The sequence below is a fragment of the Camelus ferus genome, chromosome 18 (genome assembly GCF_009834535.1).
Source record: "Camelus ferus isolate YT-003-E chromosome 18, BCGSAC_Cfer_1.0, whole genome shotgun sequence".
NCBI lineage: Eukaryota > Metazoa > Chordata > Mammalia > Artiodactyla > Camelidae > Camelus > Camelus ferus.
Window position 1 is genome coordinate 6428480 of NC_045713.1, and position 18116 is coordinate 6446595.

The 18116-nt window shown below is 52.8% G+C and overlaps 2 protein-coding genes across 2 annotated transcripts; both read left to right on the forward strand.

Moving 5' to 3' along the window:
• The first annotated feature begins 4384 nt into the window (after positions 1-4384).
• Positions 4385-8056, forward strand: FIS1 (fission, mitochondrial 1). The gene is made up of 5 exons (XM_032459641.1): positions 4385-4542; positions 5376-5508; positions 6796-6872; positions 7303-7408; positions 7745-8056. Exons 1-5 carry the CDS (start codon positions 4498-4500, stop codon positions 7840-7842), a joined length of 459 nt encoding a protein of 152 aa, XP_032315532.1. The 5' UTR covers positions 4385-4497; the 3' UTR covers positions 7843-8056.
• Positions 8057-8197: 141 nt separating this feature from the next.
• On the forward strand, positions 8198-15007 carry CLDN15 (claudin 15). Its single transcript, XM_006180919.3, has 5 exons — positions 8198-10278; positions 13012-13176; positions 14135-14216; positions 14320-14436; positions 14514-15007. The coding sequence occupies exons 1-5, from the start codon at positions 10062-10064 to the stop codon at positions 14638-14640; spliced, it is 708 nt and encodes a 235-aa protein (XP_006180981.1). The 5' UTR covers positions 8198-10061; the 3' UTR covers positions 14641-15007.
• The last annotated feature ends 3109 nt before the right edge of the window (positions 15008-18116 follow it).

Sequence of the window (18116 nt, forward strand, 5' to 3'; positions counted from 1 at the left end):
CACAGCGGGGAAGGGAGAAGTTCTGGGCTCCCAGGCGGTCGCAGTCCCCCCGCACCCCTCCCCGGGATCCTCTCGGCCCCGCCCCCCTGCGGAGGGCGACTACTGCGCAGACGCAGATGCCGCGCTCCTCCCCTCGAGTCTCCCGGGTCCTCCGAACCACCGAGCTTTCCTCCTAGAGCGGCCCCTTAGGAGGCACCCACTTCTCCCCTCCACGGGTGCCCACAGCCATCCGGAAGTGCAGATGCCTGCGAGGTTCTGAGTCTCTTTTAGAACACCTGTCGTTCCTCTTTCATTCACCCCACAAACGATTCTTGAACGCCTGCCCTTTGGCAGACAGGTGAACGAGGCACGGTCCCCGTGGTCCCTGTGGCACTGGGTGATGAATGCTGTACCTCCTAGGAGCTGGAGGCGCGGGGGCCGGATTGATGAAAGCTGTCCCGGAGGCTAACGGCCCTGAGACTGGCAGTTGCCTGCCATGTAGGCACTCAGATGTTTGGTGGAAGGAGATCTCCAGTTGGAGAGCATTCCGAGTGGAAGAAAGGTGGCTATTATGAAAACGTCTCCATGTCCAAGGCACGTGGGTGCCCGAGATGAAGCGGGAGAGGTAAGTAGTGGCGATCTTGAAGAGCTTGGTATCCTGATAAGAAATGTAAATAATGTCCTGAATAGTCTAGACGGTATTTTAATCCAGACATACGAGCTCTGATTTGTACTGTATCTGAAGGCTCTTAAGAGCATGGTGACAGAATGAAGGTGGCAGTGGCCTGACATTAGGTGTTTATTCGTTAGCAGTCTTTTCTCTTCCACTAAGACGTAGCTCCCAGGAGAGAAGGACTATGTCTGTTTAGTTCATTTTTCTTACCCACCACTTAGAGAATGCCTTGTACACAGTAGACCCTTAAAGAATGTTTGTTGGATGGATGAATGAATCAATTTGCAGTTGATAGGACTTAGTAACTAATTGGAGAGTAGATGAAAGTAGGACGTAGAGAAGACTGATGTACTGAAGATTGGAAGAACACAAATTGTGGAATCCTGTCTAGTAGGTGTTTGTTGAGCAGATCTGGGCTGACCACCACCAAGATGCTATAGGGCAGGAGTCCAGAACAGGCTCCAACTCGTGGTGTAGTCAAGGAAGGGGAAGGGGCCCAGAGCCGAGAATCTGCTACCAAGTACCAGTTCTGGGTTTTAGTCCCACCAGCAAAACATGTCAGTTTCCTTTCATGCCACTCACACGACCAAATTTGAGAAGTACATACTTTTTTGTTTTGTTTTGAATATCAGCCATATGCGTAGAATCCATGACCATGGTTTTATGGCTATTTATATGACTGTGGTTTTAAGGCTGTTTGTTATTTCATTACACTGATGTAACATCATTTAATAAAACCATTCCCTTGTGCTTTTGTTGTTTGTTTACTGTCAGAGATAATGCAGGAATGATTATCTTCATGCCTTCCTTTTCCTTTTTTTTTTTTTTTTTGTGCTTTTGTCAAATATTTCCCCCCACAGGAATAGATCACTAGTCAAATAATATTTTATCTTATAGCTCTTACTATATATTGCCTCATTGTTTTCCAAAGAGTTAAACACAGCAACAGCAATATCCATTTATGCAACAATTACAAGTTGGGCGTTTTCTGATGCAAAGCACTGAGCTCTAGGGACATAATATGAGCGCAACAGACACAGACCCTACCCTCCTGTAGCTTCCAGTCTAGCATCCAAGGGTGGCATTTCTCAGATCATCACTTAAGTGCATAATTACAAGCTAACACATGGTGTGAACTAAAAATACAGGCCACTTAGCAAGAGGCAGAAACCACTATTACAACAACTTCAGCAGCACTGGTGGTGGTTTTAGGGGTTTCAATTTTACTACTGTATTTTACAAAATAGTTTGTCAAGATTGCTTTGCCACCTCTCTGCCCTCATTTTCTAAACAACTCTTATACTTTCCCTCCTCAAGGCTTTTGCACTTGCCGCTTTGTCTGCCTGGATTGTTCTTCCCCCATTCACCTGCACGGCTCATTCACCTGCACGGCTCATTCACTCAGTTCAGTTCTCTGCCAGGGTGTCACCTCTCCAGAGTGGGCTCCTTTGAGCTCTCCTCCAGTAGTATCCTCTTCTCTCACAATTCCTTTTACCCTGCTTTGTTTTCATTGTACTTTCAACTCTTGACATTACTGTGTTTTCACTTCTTTGCTTGTTCAATTATTTTTTCTCTTTTCCCCACTAAAATGCAAGCTCTGTGGGAAGAGGAACTGTATTCAGTGCTGGTCCCTAGCACTTCAACAGTGCCTGGCACATAGTAGGTGCTCAACAAGTATTTGTTGAATGAACTAAATCATGAATGAATGAATGAATGAGCCATATAAGCAAAGGGGGAGAGGACAAATGTTCCAGATAGAGGGGACTGCAAGTGCAGAGAGCCTGTGTCAGATAGAGGGTGTCAGAACTGAAGGGTGTCAGAACTGAAAGAAGGCCTGTGGGGCTGGGGTACAGACAGGGAGAGGTAGTCATGGAGAGATGAGGCGGAAAGGTAAGGACAGACGAGACAAGGAGGACCTTGTAAGCCATGTTACAGGATTTTGGCCTTTATTCTAAGGGCACTGAGAAGCTATTGAAGGAGTTCAGATAAATTGAGAATTGTGTTTTTGTAAGGTCCCTCTGACAACTGGGTGCTAAGTTGACAGTAATAGAACAAGACAGGTGAGGGGAATCACTAAGCTGGCTGTCAGTGTCTCCCAAGGCAGAGATGAGAATGGTTTGCATTTGGATTCTGGCTGATGGAGAAACAACAATCTGGCACTGCTTCTTATCCCTGTGATCCAAGGTGAATGGCTATGCTGACCAGACCCAAGAAACACAAACTCAGACCTAAGCTCTCTTCATTGGCATAGAATTGAGCCATGTGAATAAGGCATTCTTTTTTCCCCCATGAATATATATATAAATTCAGCAGACCCTGATGGAGCGTTTGCCATGTGTCGGGCCTGTGCCAAGAGCTGCAACAGATACAAAGATGGATAAATGTTGCAGCAAGCCACCCAAGGGAAATACCATCCTGACAGAAATAATGCCTTTTTGGCTTTCTTATATTCCCTGCTTTGCCCTTCGTGTTCAGTTCTGTTTTCACGCATCTGCTTTGTATTAAATACATCTCTTTATCCTGTCTGCTTACCCCAAGGCCCAGCCAAAATTAGGTGCTCAGTACATATTTGAATGAATGTGCATTTTCCTCCTTGACTATTGTGGAGCCAGTTCCCTAAACTGAGGTTTCTCTCAAAGTTTACTGAGCTCATATCAAAATCATTTCAACTGTCCAAGCCAAAGAGAGAAGAATAACTTGCCTACTCAACTCACAAGACTATTTATTATGAAGAAAAAAAAAATTCAAGGGTCTTGGCAAACTTGAAAGGTATTTGAATGATAATGCCCTGCATTTGCACTACCCTCATTACCACTGTTGGCTTTATTTTCTGTTTATTCAGCAAATATTTATTGAACATTTACCTTGTATTAGGAGCTGGAGATACACAGATGAACAAGATACAGCCTCTGCCCTCACGGAACTGACATTCACATGTGTACTGGAGCACTGTGGGTCAAGGTAAAAAGAATTTGAAAATCACTACCTATCCAGTCCCATCACTGCACAGAATACATATGCCAGAGTGCCCAGCAGCATTTCCCCTTTTCCATGCTTTGTTGCATCTCACTGCCAAGCTCCTTTTTTACCCATGACCCCACGTGGCAGGCTTTTCCCCCTTGGGTATACCCAGAAGATGCTTTATTAAACATTTCAAAGATTGCAGCCTCTCTGCAAACAATGGCAACAGCTTTTCTTTAAGTTCCCATTAATAGTGTCCCCCATTATTGTGTTTTCCACTCTCGGGGTGTATGGTTAACAGATCCAGTTTTCTTTCCTCTTGCATTGTAAAAGTCAGCAGGGGCCTTGGAAACCCTGATACTAGTTATAATTTTCTTGCAGGCACTGAAAAGTCACGTAGCCTCTACGGTCTTTGATTTCTGAGAGGGGAGAACCAGGGAAGGGGTGGTAGGGGAGGGAGGGTTACACTAGTCCCTATAATTACGTGATCCATACCCAGTTCTCCACCTTCTCTTTCTGCTGTTTTCATTCCGGGGGCTAACCACCAAGACACTGTCTCAGAATTTCTTGAGGTAGCCTCCATACCCGGAGGCACACAGGGTACCCGGGACGACAAACATGGGGACAGAGGCGACGCCGTGTGCAGCCTGCGAGCTGTGGTGAGGGTGAGAGGGGGAATGGTCGGAGCATGCGCACCAGTGACCCCACCCTCGCGCTGGCGGCGGGGCGGGCTTGGCGTCCGCTGCGTGAAACGATTGGCTCTGCTTAAGGGTGGGGGACCCCGCTTCCGCCGGACGCCGGAAGTGGCTCCCTGCCCCGTCAGTGGGCCATGGAGACCCGGGGACAGTAGTGTCTGAGTTGCGAGGCTTTCGGGGACTGCGGCCATGGAGGCTGTGCTGAACGAATTGGTGTCTGCGGAGGACCTGCTGGTGAGGCCCGGTCCGGAGGGAGGGAAAAGGAAGATTCTGAAGGGCGGGCCCTGAAGAGAGTCGGGTAGGGGCCTAACCCTCATCCTAGCATCAGCTTTGCCTAGGGAAGCCAAACTAGCTCCCGGCAGCCCCTGCAGCGTCCGGCCCCTGCCCAGAAGGTCCACTTTGCCCCAGAGGCTATCGGGAGTTGTAGTTTCCTTCGCCACCACGCCATAGACTCAGGGCCTGGAGTCTGGGTGTGCGCAGGAGTTGGGAGATAAGCGTGTGTACACCTGTTTTTGAGTGCTCCTTCAGTGGCGGGGAAATGCAGCGACCACCATAGTTATATATATTACTTATTGAATCCGGCACTGCACTAAGTGCCTTACAAGAGATATCTCGATCTTTGTTGCTCTAATAGGAGATAGGTACTATCTTTATTACTGCTTGTCAGATAAGAAAGGGTCCAGTCTCGGCAGGGTGGGGCGAGATGGGAGAAGCAATCTCCGACAGGACCGCTGTTGTTGAGGAGTTCAGACAGCCTGTTTACTGTTCAGCCTCTTGGGGTCAGCTGCTCCGGGAGCGGTGCCTGGAGCCGCCACCAGGTGGCATCTCCTCTCGGTACCACTAGGGGGAGGGAAGCAGAGAGGATGCGTCCCAGGAGATAGCCCACTACTAAGAAGCAGAATGCCTGGGTCCCAGGGATGCAAATGGCAGAACCTGGGACCCTAGGACCCGGGAGGAAAATGTGGCAGAGGGAAAGATGGAGGGTAAGTGGGAAATGGACACCCAGATCCTGCTAGAGTGGCTTGCCCCCTTAATTTCTAAATGACTCCTCTCCTCTCCTGTGGCAGAAGTTTGAAAGGAAATTTCAGTCTGAGAAGGCAGCAGGCTCGGTGTCCAAGAGCACGCAGTTTGAGTATGCCTGGTGCCTGGTGCGAAGCAAGTACAACGATGACATCCGTAAAGGCCTTGCTCTGCTGGAGGGTGAGGTGCTAGGCTCCCTGACTCTCCCGTTCCCAATTGCCATTGTCCTCTACCACTATTGGCCAGGGTCACTCCGTCCATCTCAAGTGCTGGGATCCTTTTTAAACATGGGCCCTCATAGTACAGCCACCTCACAGTTATTTTCCAGTAAACTCACTGGAAAAAAGGGCTATACTTAGCCTGACTTCTCTCAGTGCACTTTGGGCTACTCACCACCTTGTCGTTGTTTTGCCAGACAGGGTCAGAGTATGTCAGTCCCCACAGGACTTTGGTGATCTGGTAGTCTAGACATTAGAAAAGTGATTTGCTTCAGGTCACACAACTAGTTACTTAAGGGCTGAATTAGGACTAGAAGCTCCTGTCTTGTGTGTCCCAGTCCTGTGCTCTTTGCCCCCCACTATGTTGCTTATTTAGCAGACCTTTTGTGGGGCTGGCATGGGAGAAATACTGAAGATGGTCCCCAAAACCTGTGAGCAGATGGTCCTTTTTTGATCAGAATCCTATTTCCTGTTGGTTTTTGGATTGGTCACCATTGGTCAGAAGCTATGATACCTAACCTTTAAATTTCTCTGTAACCCTTTTCTCTTGGTCAAGTAATGATGTAAAAGCAAACAGTCACTGTGCTAGCCAGGGATGCCTATTGTAAATCCATAACAGTAAGAATCTTCGTTAACGCAAATAATCTTACCTTCCGTTTGTCTATAGCCATTGCCAGTCTAGTTGAGGAGACAGTACAGACACTTGGGAAGATTTATAAGCACCTGCAATACTACCTAGCAACACATTCTAGTACCTAGAGTACAACCAAACACAGAAGCCTCTGGGAGATCACCGAACTAAGGAAGGAAGGTGGGGACCTCGGGGAGGTGAATTAAAGGAGTTTTGAGCTGATTTTTTTAAAGGGGGAGGGAGTGCAGACTTACTTTGAACACTGGTCTGGGTAGCAAGCAACTGTAGGTAAAATGCACAGCAGATGCCGGAACTGAGGAGAGATGCCTTTGGCTTCTCCAGTGCCTTGATTTCCTTTCAGTCACTTGGATGAGCCAGAGTTGATTGTAGTATTGATACCGGGGCATTGACCCCCAGGGCGTTGATCCCCGGGGTGTTGGGGCAGCCTGGGTTCACGCCTCCCCAAGGAAGCCCAGAGTGACTAGAGCTAAAATGGAGGCTCAGGACAGTGACCTCCCAGGATTATATGGGGATTCAGAGAGTGGAAGGGGTCCCTGGGACACAAGCACAAGGCAAGGTGGGAAGCGGTTTTCACTCTCTCCCTCCCTCCCTCCCCAGAGCTGCTGCCCAAAGGGAGCAAAGAGGAGCAGCGGGACTATGTCTTCTACCTGGCCGTAGGGAACTACCGGCTCAAGGTGAGGCAGAGTTCCCCGCTCCCTGCTCCACCCCCTGGCCACAGCACCCTCTGTCTCTCTCCAGAGTAGAGCCCGGGCCCTCTGGAAGGCCACAGAGGCCATTAGGTAGGGGTGGTGTTGGGTACAGAGGTGCAAGGTGATAGCAGGTCAGGAAGCTGAGGGAAGGTGAGAGACAGAGGATCAGGGTGCTGAGGGTGTGGGGAGCGAGGTGATGTCACCATTGGGGTGCAGCCTCAAGCCTTGGGCTGTTATCTCCCTGGGCTTATCGCCCCCACACAGTTGGGGTGGTTTATGGACTCTACTCTGTTGGGTGGGGCTGCAGTGGGGCGGAGTAGACGGAGGAACCCCAGGGCCAGCGGAGGGAAGGCTCATCTGATGGGCAGGAAGAGGGAGAGAATTCTGAGGGGGTGTTTTTTTGCCCTGAGTGTAGGAATATGAAAAGGCCTTAAAGTATGTGCGGGGGCTGCTGCAGACAGAGCCACAGAACAACCAGGCCAAAGAACTGGAACGGCTCATTGACAAGGCCATGAAGAAAGGTGAAGGCCTTCCTCTCTGTCCCCTCCCTCTGTCTCCCTCCACCCCCTGCCCTCCTGGCTCCCTGGCCCCCAGCATCCCCCAGTCCTTCTCAGCTCTGTTAAGTCCCCTTCCTTCCCCCATGCCTGGGCCCTCCGGTCTCTCTTCAAACAATGCCCTCCAAGCACTTCCTCCTCAAACCCCCTTCTTTCTCCAGCCCTCGGAGGCCCTCACCCCATGACTCCAGGTAGAGAGGCACATCTCCTGTTGAGCAACAGCGGGCAGCATGAAGATGGTGGCCGAGGTCCTCACAGAGACTGGGTTTGGACTCCTGACAGTTTCGTTTTTCCTCTCCCCAGATGGACTAGTGGGCATGGCCATTGTCGGAGGCATGGCCCTGGGCGTGGCAGGACTGGCTGGACTCATCGGACTTGCTGTGTCCAAGTCTAAATCCTGAAGCAGACTGCATCTCTGCCTCAGCCCAGGGATACGTGGGAGCCCGTGGCAGACACTGGAAGAGAGGCCCACCTGTCCTCCCTGTCCCTTTCTTCTCCTGCACCCTGTCACTGTCCCCTGTGGCCTTCAGCTTCCTTTCCCCTGAGACCTGTCCTTTAGCCCCAAATCATGTGCTTTGAGATGAGTGTAAATAAAACTGGGCTTTGGCATGGGAACCTCAGTGTCCTTGTTGAGAAGAGGCAGGTTCTTTTCGGCCCCAGGGTGGGGGTCATGCATGGGCCTTCCCTGCTCTGTGCCCTCATTCTCCTACCCGCCAGGCTGATGTGGGGTTCTCCTTTGTCCGCTGAGCTTCCCAGACCCCACACCCTTCCTTCTTCCTCCCCTCCAGCACAGGGACGTGGCCTTTGCACGGCCTTAGAAGCCTGAGAAAAAGCAGTAATCAGAGACAAGAAGGGCAGAGCTGAAGGGACAGGCCAGAATTTATGTCTCCCGTCTCCTCTGACCCACTCAGCTGCCTCATGGCATGTGGAGTTTTCCACACCAGGGGGGCCCCCCACTCAGTTTCCTCCCAAACCTCCACCCTTCCCTCCCTTTGTCTTCCTGGGTCCTCCCCTTCCTCCTCCCCATCCTTCTCCTTAGAGGAGGGGGGCCGCTGGTCGGGGGAAGGAAACAGGCATTTGGCACAGAGTCAGCAGAGGTCTTGAGAGAGGTTAGGAACCCAGGACATCCTAGTTGTAGATGGAAGTTTGGGACCCAGTCCCCACCCAGCCCGCATTGCCCAGCACCCGCCCCGTGCCAGGCTCAGCGTGGGCCTGTCTTGCATACTTCTCGTTCCACAGTCCAGCCAGCCCAGCTGGCGGGGACTGGGGAGGAGGCACCTGGGGGGAGCACGGAGGAGCCTGACACACAGAGAGGGGGTGAGGGGTTACATCTCAGTGATGTCCCATGTGACTGCCTGGGTGTAGGATGGGCCCCTTGGAAATGAGCCTCAGCCACACTCACCAGACAAGAACCAGTGTGTCCCAGCATGGCCTTGAGGCGGGAAATGAGACCATCTACACCAGGACAGGTGTTTAGCCTTGGCTTGAGGTGGGGACCCAGAGGTTTCTAATCTATCATAATTAATAGAGCTGGTGACGGTTCTGATAACTCGGAGCCGCTTAGATTAGCAGCACAGGATCACGTCCTGGGCTTGTGATTTATCCCCCTCTGGGCCCCCTTGGCAGCAAGATCAAGCTTTTTGCCGAAAATCAAAGATCAGCCCAACAAGGGGGGAAGTTAAAGTTCAGGAAGTTGAAGTTTAGAGGAAAGCAACCTCACCCCGGGCCATGGGCATCCAGACCTAGGACATTCGCGTAGTATTAAGCAATGCGTAGTTGTGGGGAGCTTTGATCTGTGATTCTTAAAACGACTATGAAGTGAGCAGAAACAAGCTGAAGGGGCTCAAACTGCATGCCCGAACCTTTCTTGGTAAATGGTGGGACCTGGTTAGAGTCCAGGTTGGTTGGATTCCAGAGCTGTGGGTCTCTCTCAGGTACCCCATTGCCTTATTCAACCTTAATCTTCCTCAGAGACTCAGTACCTCAACCACTAAGTCTTTGAGTTTCTTGACTTGTTCTCGCTAACATCCAGAGGGGTGGCTCAGTTCCCTCCATCCTTCCCCTCTGAAAGGTGCCTCCAGCCGGCTGTGGCTAGGCTCTGGCTCTGGCTCTGCTCTCTCAGCCACCTTCTCCCCTCGTCCCTCTGACTCCAGCCTCTGGCCCCCATGAAAGCTGAGTCAGAGGCAGACGCTTCCCCTTGGCTCCCAGTGCCTCCCTTGGGAGCCCCTCCTTGGCAGCATCCGTTAGTCACTCCCCAGTAAGTCCTCTCCCCCCACCCTCGTGGGGCGGGGAGCCCAGGGCAGCCCAGAGGCTGGGGGGAGGGGGTGGACTTTTGGCCCGTTCCGTTTATTCCCTCCATCTCCTCGTCAGCAGCCGCTGGGCGCTCTTGGCTCATTCCCCTGACTGACCTGCAGGGAAGCAGAGAGACCCGGAGAGAGGGCAGGAGGTGAACCAGAGACAGACAGGGCCAAGGAAGAGGCAGAGGCTGCAGCCTGCCTCCCTCGGTCTCCCCAGCCTGCCTTAACCACCCTCCTTAGCCAAAGCCCCGTCAAGTTCACCTGGGGCTCAGCCCCTCCCCGTCACCGGGGCCCCCGGCTCCCCTCGGGGCCTGCATCCGAACATGTCAGTGGCTGTGGAGACCTTCGGCTTCTTCCTCGCAGTCGTGGGGCTGCTGATGCTGGGGGTGACCCTGCCACACAGCAGCTGGCGAGTGTCCACCATACATGGGAACGTCATCACCACCAACACCATCTTCGAGAACCTCTGGTATAGCTGTGCTACCGATTCCCTCGGAGTCTACAACTGCTGGGAGTTCCCGTCCATGCTGGCCCTTTCCGGTACGGGGTGGGGAGAGCGGCGGGGAGCAGAGGGAGGCAGGAGGTGGAAGGTTGGAGAGACCCCGGGGAGGGTGGGTGTTGTCTGTGGCCTGGCCTTGGGTGCCATATGGATAAAGGAGGCCGGATCCTGCTCTGAGACCTGGGTTCCTGCAGCTGGAAGCTCTGGGGGCAGCCTTCTGCCTGGAACTACAGCAGAGGTCTCTCTCGTCACACATGACCCCCTGCCCTAAGGTGACCCTCTGTCTTTGTGGTTATAAGGGCAGGCAACAGGGTCGGACTGCTAGCTTCAGCACCTGCCATTGGCTGGCTCTGTGCTTGCACAGGTGGTAAAATGAGCTTCATTTGACCCATCTGTGAAATTAGGGTCACGACAGCACTATTTACAGGGTGGTCATGAGGATTATATGAGATAAACTGTGCAAACTGTTAATGTGATGTTAGCATCTAAATGTGCTCAATCAAATTTAGCATTTTTGTTTCTGGGTGGGAGTGCTGGGGCTCGTGGGGTGGAGAGGAAACCCCATCTTGGATTCCTGGGGGTTGAGACTGAAAAGTTTCAGTAGCTTCAGCAGGCTTCCACTGGGGCATCGCTCTCACCACCATGGTGAGTTCCAAAGGGCCGTTTTAAAGGGAGTCCTTTTGCATGTTTCAGTGTCCCCTGTAAGTGGGGGTGTGTGTGCCTGTGTGTTTGGGGTGCTTGGAGCAGTGCATTTTTTGAGGTTCTTGGCGGGGTGGAGCCTGCAACTCTTTTGGCCCAGAAAGGTCTCCCTGGTGGCTGGAGCATCTTCCTGCTGCCTGTGCCCCTATGAGCAGCGCCCCCCATTCTCCAGGGGAGTCCTTCAGTCTGTCCCATGCCAGGCCAGAAAGGGATGACCAGGAACATGGTGCGGCCCCTGTGCCCTCACTGAGTGCTCCTGGAACCAGCGTGCTCTTCCAGGTCTCCTACTGCTGGTGCTGGGTGGTAGGGGAAGGAACTGAAGCCAACACTCCACGAAATCCCCGCCATGAATGTCAGAGATGCTCTGAGTCAGTTAGGGAGTCCAGGTGGGTCTCTTGTGCCCCCAACTATTCCCAGAATCTCCTGAGGCAGCTGCAGGGGCTTCATTCTCTCATCCCTCTCTTCAGGACCCCCTCACCAAAAAAAAAACCTATAAAAGCTGAGGACAATCTAGGCCAGACACCAAGAATGTCTGGGTGGCCAAGAGGGACATTGGCAGCAGCCAGCGCAGCAGTCCTGGGGATCTCCACCTCACCTACCCCTCAACCACACTGTGGTGTGAGAAGGGGCCTTTGCTGCGAGCCTGACCACCCAAGGGGCCCCACCTGGACTGCTGCACTTGACCTGAGACCTCTCATGAGTGTGCACCAAAGATGGAGGTGCAGGAGCATGCTGACGGGCAGAGTAGAGCACAGCTGCCCGGGCTGAGGTTCCAGGCATCATGCTGGGTCCTTCACACACGCCATTTCAGCACTGTTTACAGACCTGCGGTGTTAGTAACTCCGTCTTACAGATGCTAGAAAACTGCAAGGTGACCCACCCAGAGCCACACAGGTGGCAGGGGCCTGGAATCCAGACTTGTGTGTCTGAGTCCAGAACCAGCCAATACTTCCCAGGCTGGTTCTGATCCTGTGAGGGGTCCTACCATTTATTCACCCCCGCCCAGCCTCTTAGCATATGATTTTATGGGCCCTTCAATAACCTCACTGTGTCTAGGAGAACTCCCTGGGGATCAGGAGCTGGTCTGCCCAAGGTAGGGGTGGGTAGATGGATGGACAGGGAAAGGATGTGGGGAGGGGGAGGGGGTAGGAACTCTGGAGGGAGTAGCTGGAAATGAGAAAATGCTCCCAGAGAACTTTATCCCTCCTCCCTTCTCCCCAACTCTGGGCCACTTCACATCCTGGCAAGGACCCAGCCTTTCCCCTCCAACATGGGTGGCACCACCCCACCTTGGAAAGGGGTGCAAGGTCCTTGGGAGTGCTTGGCAACTATCAAAGACAGAGAAGGAGGAAGGGGGGACCAAAAGGGAGCCAGCCATTTCCTTCTGGTTTGAGAAAGGAGAAAGTGAGGCACTGAGAGCGTTATGAGCTAGACTGACTTGGATTGGTCCTGGGCCCAGGTATCCTACTTTCCAGATCAGAAGTTGCCCTTTACCTGGTGACCCATAGGCCACTGCTGCCCCTTATCGATCACTCCAGGATGTCAGTTCAGGATGTCTGGCACTGTGCTAGGCACCAGGTGGGACCTGGAGAGAAGCAGATGTGGGGAAGGGGCGGGAGCACTTGGACACAGCAGAGCATGGCGGTTCTTAATCAGGTGTGATTTTCTGACAATGTCTAGACATTTTGATTGTCCTGTTTGGGAGGACTGCTACTGACGTCTAGTGGGCAGAGGCCAAGGATACTAAACATCCTACAATACAGAGGACGGTCCCCAGAACAAAGCATTATCCAGACAAAGTGTCAGTAGTGCCGAGGAGAAGCCCTGTAATGGAGGCGAAGTGCGCCTGTGCAGGGGCATGGGGTGGGAGGCGCTGCGCCTGGGAAGGAGGGGGGGTGTGACCTCAGCCTGACCCCTTGGCTGGATGGGGCCCAAAGAGGAAAGATAGGCCTTGAAGTCTTTCAGGGAATGAGACCTAAGCAGGCGCTATAAGGGGCTGGCTTGTCTTAGAGGGGAGAGCAGATGGTGGGGAAGGGGCCGGCTCAGGGACCCATGGCTGTGCCCCACCTCCCCAGGGTACATCCAAGCCTGCCGAGCGCTCATGATCACCGCCATCCTCCTGGGCTTCCTGGGCCTCTTCCTAGGCATGGTGGGGCTGCGCTGCACGAACATTGGGGGCCTGGAGCTCTCCCGGAAAGCCAAGCTGGCGGCCACAGCAGGGGCCCTACACATACTGGCTGGTAATTGGGAGAAGGTGGTGGGTGGACCCTGCCCTTCAGTGAGGGTGGGGGTGGCCCTTGGTCCAGACCTTGGGGTGACCTCACCTTCCCCTCTACAATGACACCTGTCCCCACCCTCCCCCATACCCACCAAATTCCCTGGCCACAAATCAGTCCATCAGCAATGTTTCTTGACCCCCCACTAGGAGCCAGGCATGAGTGAGGTGTGGGAGGGACTGCAGAGGTGGGAGTGTCTGCCCTCCAGAGCTTACAGCCTGGCTGGGAAGACCGCAGTTAGGACATATATGCGCCCACACACACAAACACACACATATGCAAACACTGTGCACGATAACAGCACATCCATGTGACTCGCCATCCCTTTTCAACCTTCAAAACATTTCTGCACACATCACCTTACAACAAGCCTGTGAGGCAGAGCAGTTCTTGTCCTGTTCGCTAGATATGGAAACAGGCTCAGAAAGATCAGTTATATTATTAGAAGATAAGCGCCCAGGGAGCGGCCTGGCTGACTTCAGGCTCTCAGGCACTGAGTGTTTTGGGAGGTCAAGGAAAGGGGCATCAGGGCAGGCGGGGCTGGTAGGGGAAGACTGCATGGGCTTTTGAGGATGAGTAGGACTTGGATGGGGCAGATTCCCAGTGAGGAAACTATGTGGTCAAGGTGCTAGAGGTAGGAATGGAGAATGAACAGGGTATGTCAGGGATAAAGACGGAAAGAGGGCCTGAGGACCAGAGTGTGAGACTAGACAAGAGAGGTGAGCTGCGGCTGGGTCCTGGGTCCTGGGTAGAAAAGCCTGCAGTTGACCTAGGAAACAGAAGAGTTATGAGCTGGGGAGAGGAAACAGAAGGGATCCAATGAAACTTGCTCTTGGGCTTGATGCCCACGACCTGCTCTCTGGGCCACCTCTTCCTCCACCAGGCCTAGGGCACCAGTATGGTCCTCCTCTCCCTCCCACAGGTATCTGCGGGATGGTGGCCATCTCTTGGTACGCTTTCAACATCACCCGGGACTTCTTCGATCCCCTGTACCCCGGAACCAAGTGAGTGTGGGAGTCCCACCCACGGAGACAATGGGTGGGTCTCAACCTCGACCCCTGAGCTAGCGCTGCTAGTTCACCGCCTGCTCGTTGTCCTTGTCCCCAGGTACGAGCTGGGCCCTGCCCTCTACCTGGGCTGGAGCGCCTCTCTGCTCGCCATCCTGGGCGGCATCTGCCTCTGCTCCAGCTGCTGCTGCACCCGGGACGAGGACCCAGCCGCCAGGTAGGAGAAGGTGAGCCACGGCGGGGGAGGGGGCGAGGGTTACACCTCCCTCTGACCCAGGCCTCCTCCCTTGCCAGTGTCCGGCTTCCCTACAAGGCCCCAGTGATGCCGTCCGCCAGCCTCGCTGCCCGCCTGCCCATGGTGGCCTCTGATGAAGAAGGCGACAGCAGCTTTGGCAAGTACGGGAAAAACGCTTACGTGTAGGAGGCCTGGCCTGTGGACCCCATTGCCTTCCCACTGCCCTCAGTAGAGAGGGGTCACTGGAATCCTGGGCTGCAGGCACCAGCCCCTGCTCCCAGTAACAAGTTCAGGAACGTGCCAAGTTCTAGGCCCCGCCCTGTGCCCAGAAGCCACGCCCAGCTCTGACCACCTCAGGCCCCGCCTCCCCGTTCGGAGCTCCGTGTGGCCCTCTGGATCCTCCCAGACCAACAATCTGTCTCCTGAGGACTCATTTCCCGCCCCTGAGGCTGGACCCTTCTTAACCTTGAGTCTGGGTTCTGGGCGGAGGTATCCCCGAATGTTTGTATTCTATATAAAAACATGCATAAATAAATTTGTACTGTGAACTGTTCAGGGGTTGAAGGTGTCATGAGACGGTTGGCCAAGCAAGTGGTGGCCAAGGCCGCGCCTAAGGTCATCTTCATCTCAGTTCCTGGACCCTAGACTGTCACCTGTCCTCCTCTCCATTGCCTTTGGACTATCTCATCCAGCAGAAGAGGAAAGCAGTTCCAAGTGATTACTGGAGTGTGGCACTCTTCAGTTACTGATAAGGGCCATCAAAGAGCAGATAAGGGAACATCCTGCTCTAACAAACAATAGCAGAGATCCCTTTTTGCCATCCTGATAACAAGTCATTCTTCCTTTCTTAGCTGTACAAGGAGACAGTTGGTCTAGAGCAGCTTCTTTACCTGGGCCTGGGAGTAGAGATCAGAAATTGTCAACACCCTTTGAAACTGTCAAATCAGCCAGGTCTGGTGCAGGTACATGTTTCGGGGGGAGGTTCAATAACTTCCAGAAAAGGTGGTAGAGGTTTGTTCATAGAGGCTTGCATATTGGTGGGGTGTGTGCGTCCAGCTCAGACGTGGCACTGGGTCATGGACAGGCTTGGCACAGGGCCAGTGGGTACTGAGCAGAGCTGGTACCCACTTGAGATAGGAAACTGATGCCATAAGGAAGAAGGCATCCAATGGAAGGAGGGGGTCTAGGGCCCTACCCTGGCACCTACCCTCTGCAGTGCCGAGCATGGTGACCAGTCACTTGGTGGTGTCTTGGATTCTGACCTTGGCTCCCTCCCCTTTCTCTTTCATCCCATCTGCTCACTGGCCCTGGCTTTCTCCTGGGATGTAGACTCCCACATCTAAATTCTAACTGGGGCCTCTCTCCCAAGCTTCAGAAGTACGTGTGTTTTCACCAGGCTGGGCAAATTCATCAAATTCCTCACTTGCCCCCAAAACCACAGTTCCTGTCGTGCTAACATCTCATTCACACAGACTGACAACCTCAATCATCTCTGGCTTCTTCCTTCACTTTCTCTTCACCACCTCCCCTCAGTTGGCTGCCAAAGCTTATTGATTCTCCCTCAATAGTTTTCAAATCCACCTAGTTCTCCCCCTTCACCGCAGGTGCTGGGTCCTGCCCCCACCCTCTCTGGCCCAGACTTGTTACAGAATGTCCCTAAGGGAGCTTCTCATCTCATCTTTGTGATCCATTCTACATTCTTTTACTGGGGATTCACTGTCCTGCCTGGCAGCTCCCTGGTGCGTCAGGGGAAAAAAAAAATCCAAAGACAATTAAACCTTGACACACAGCCTGGCCCTAGCCCACATTTCTTTCCCCATTTCTTACCATTCCTCCACACAACAGTGCTCTCCCCGTGAGCTGCTCTGCTCACTTGGACACACCTTCAAGAGGGCTCCCCTCTGGGCTCTACCCAGAAACACTCATGCCTTTTGCTCTGTTCCCCTACATAAAGCATTCCGTGGCCGAGCAAGAAGTCTGTGAAAATCTATTAATCTCCTACCCCTTCATACTCTGCTTTCATACCATTTGTGGCTGTCCCCTAGCCAAATTCAAAGTCCATGTGGAAGGGACCGCACAAAAGGATGGACACTGAGAAGCGTGTTTCACAGGGCCCTTAGTGTCCCAGTCTGCCAGGACAGGCCCTGGGCCAAATGACACTGGCCTCTTCTCGCCCCTTCCCCCTTTCAGGAAAACTAACCTGAGTCAAGTTTCACATTCACACATTTAACTTAATATGATCATGAGGTTAAGTTTCCGTTTCCTTGTCCATCGTGCCTGGTCACATGGCTATCAACATACTTACTCTTTTTAACACTGTATTCTTCTTTACTAGAAGTTAGAGCAGCAAGACCTGGCCCCTGCCCTCAGAGAACACACAGGCTGGGAGCAGGCAGAAATGCAGATGGCTAGTTAGCATGTAATGGGCAAGTGCCGGGGCAAATCAAGGAATCCTCCATTTTTTTTTTTTTTCAGGGAAATGACTGTGAAACAGCTCAACAACAAACTGCTCTGGGTCTTGGGCAATTTAGTCAACAGCTGTCATTTACCCAATGCCCAGGCACTGGGCTACATACCATCTCTAATCCTCAGAATTCCCGGGAGGGGGCTGTAACAGGGTCAGAGGGGTAAAGTGACCTGTCCAGGTGACAAAGTAAGTAGTGGGCCCAAGATGTGTCTGAGACTAGAGACACAACTGGCCTGCTTCCCAGAACCCCTGGCTCTCCAACTAATCCATGTCAATTAAACTCAACACTCAGTCAGGTCTTCAGGTGTGAGCCCCCAGTCTCCAGCCTTCCAGATCCTAGCAGTAACCTCTTCTGCCCTGTGTGCCCAGGAGGGGGCTGTGCTTCTCCCTCATATGACCTGGGTCTAGCCTCCAGAAGCTTCAGAATAGTGTAGATTTCCCAAAAACCCCAATGTCTCCCGGGGCAGGACCAAGTCTCCACTTGTACACAGGAAGCTGGCTCAAGGCTTTCCTTGAGGAGTTGTGGTTTCAAATGGGGGTCCAGAGATCCCTCCTAGAGGACACCAATGGATGACTTGGGGAGCCAATCAGCGTCAGAGCAACAGGGGGCCCTTGGGGTCTGGCTCTGTCCTATCAAGGTCAGCTGGCGAAGCCTGAGTGCGTCAGTCAGTAGACAAATGTTACGTCAAGCAGCAGCTATGTGATTCTTTCTGTAACAACAAAATATGAAACAAAGTGAATTTAGGAAATAAACCAAAGAGATTGTGCTGACTCAGGGGAAGTTTGACAGGACTTCTGACACAGGTGATCACAGGGAAGCACAGATGGTGTCTCCCAGCCAAGAAATCGTCTTTTCTTGTTTTCTTTCCTGAGCACCCTTCTTGGTGGAGAAGAAAATAGAAAGGTTAGGACCCAAGAAAGTTTCCCTTCCTGAGAGCAAGACAGTTAACCCAGGCCAAGAATTAGCAGCCAGCAAACCGGATTCCCGATGCCCCAGTTCCTACTGCTGCACAACCAACCATCCCCAGGCTCCAAGGGGGTGCATCATTCTGCAATATACAGATTCTGTAGGTCAGGAATTACATAGGGCACAGCAGAGACAGCCAGTGTCCGTTCCACGATGTTCTGGACACAGCCAGGAAGACTCAAACGGCTGAGGGTGACTTGATGCCTGGGGGCTGGAATCATCAGGAAG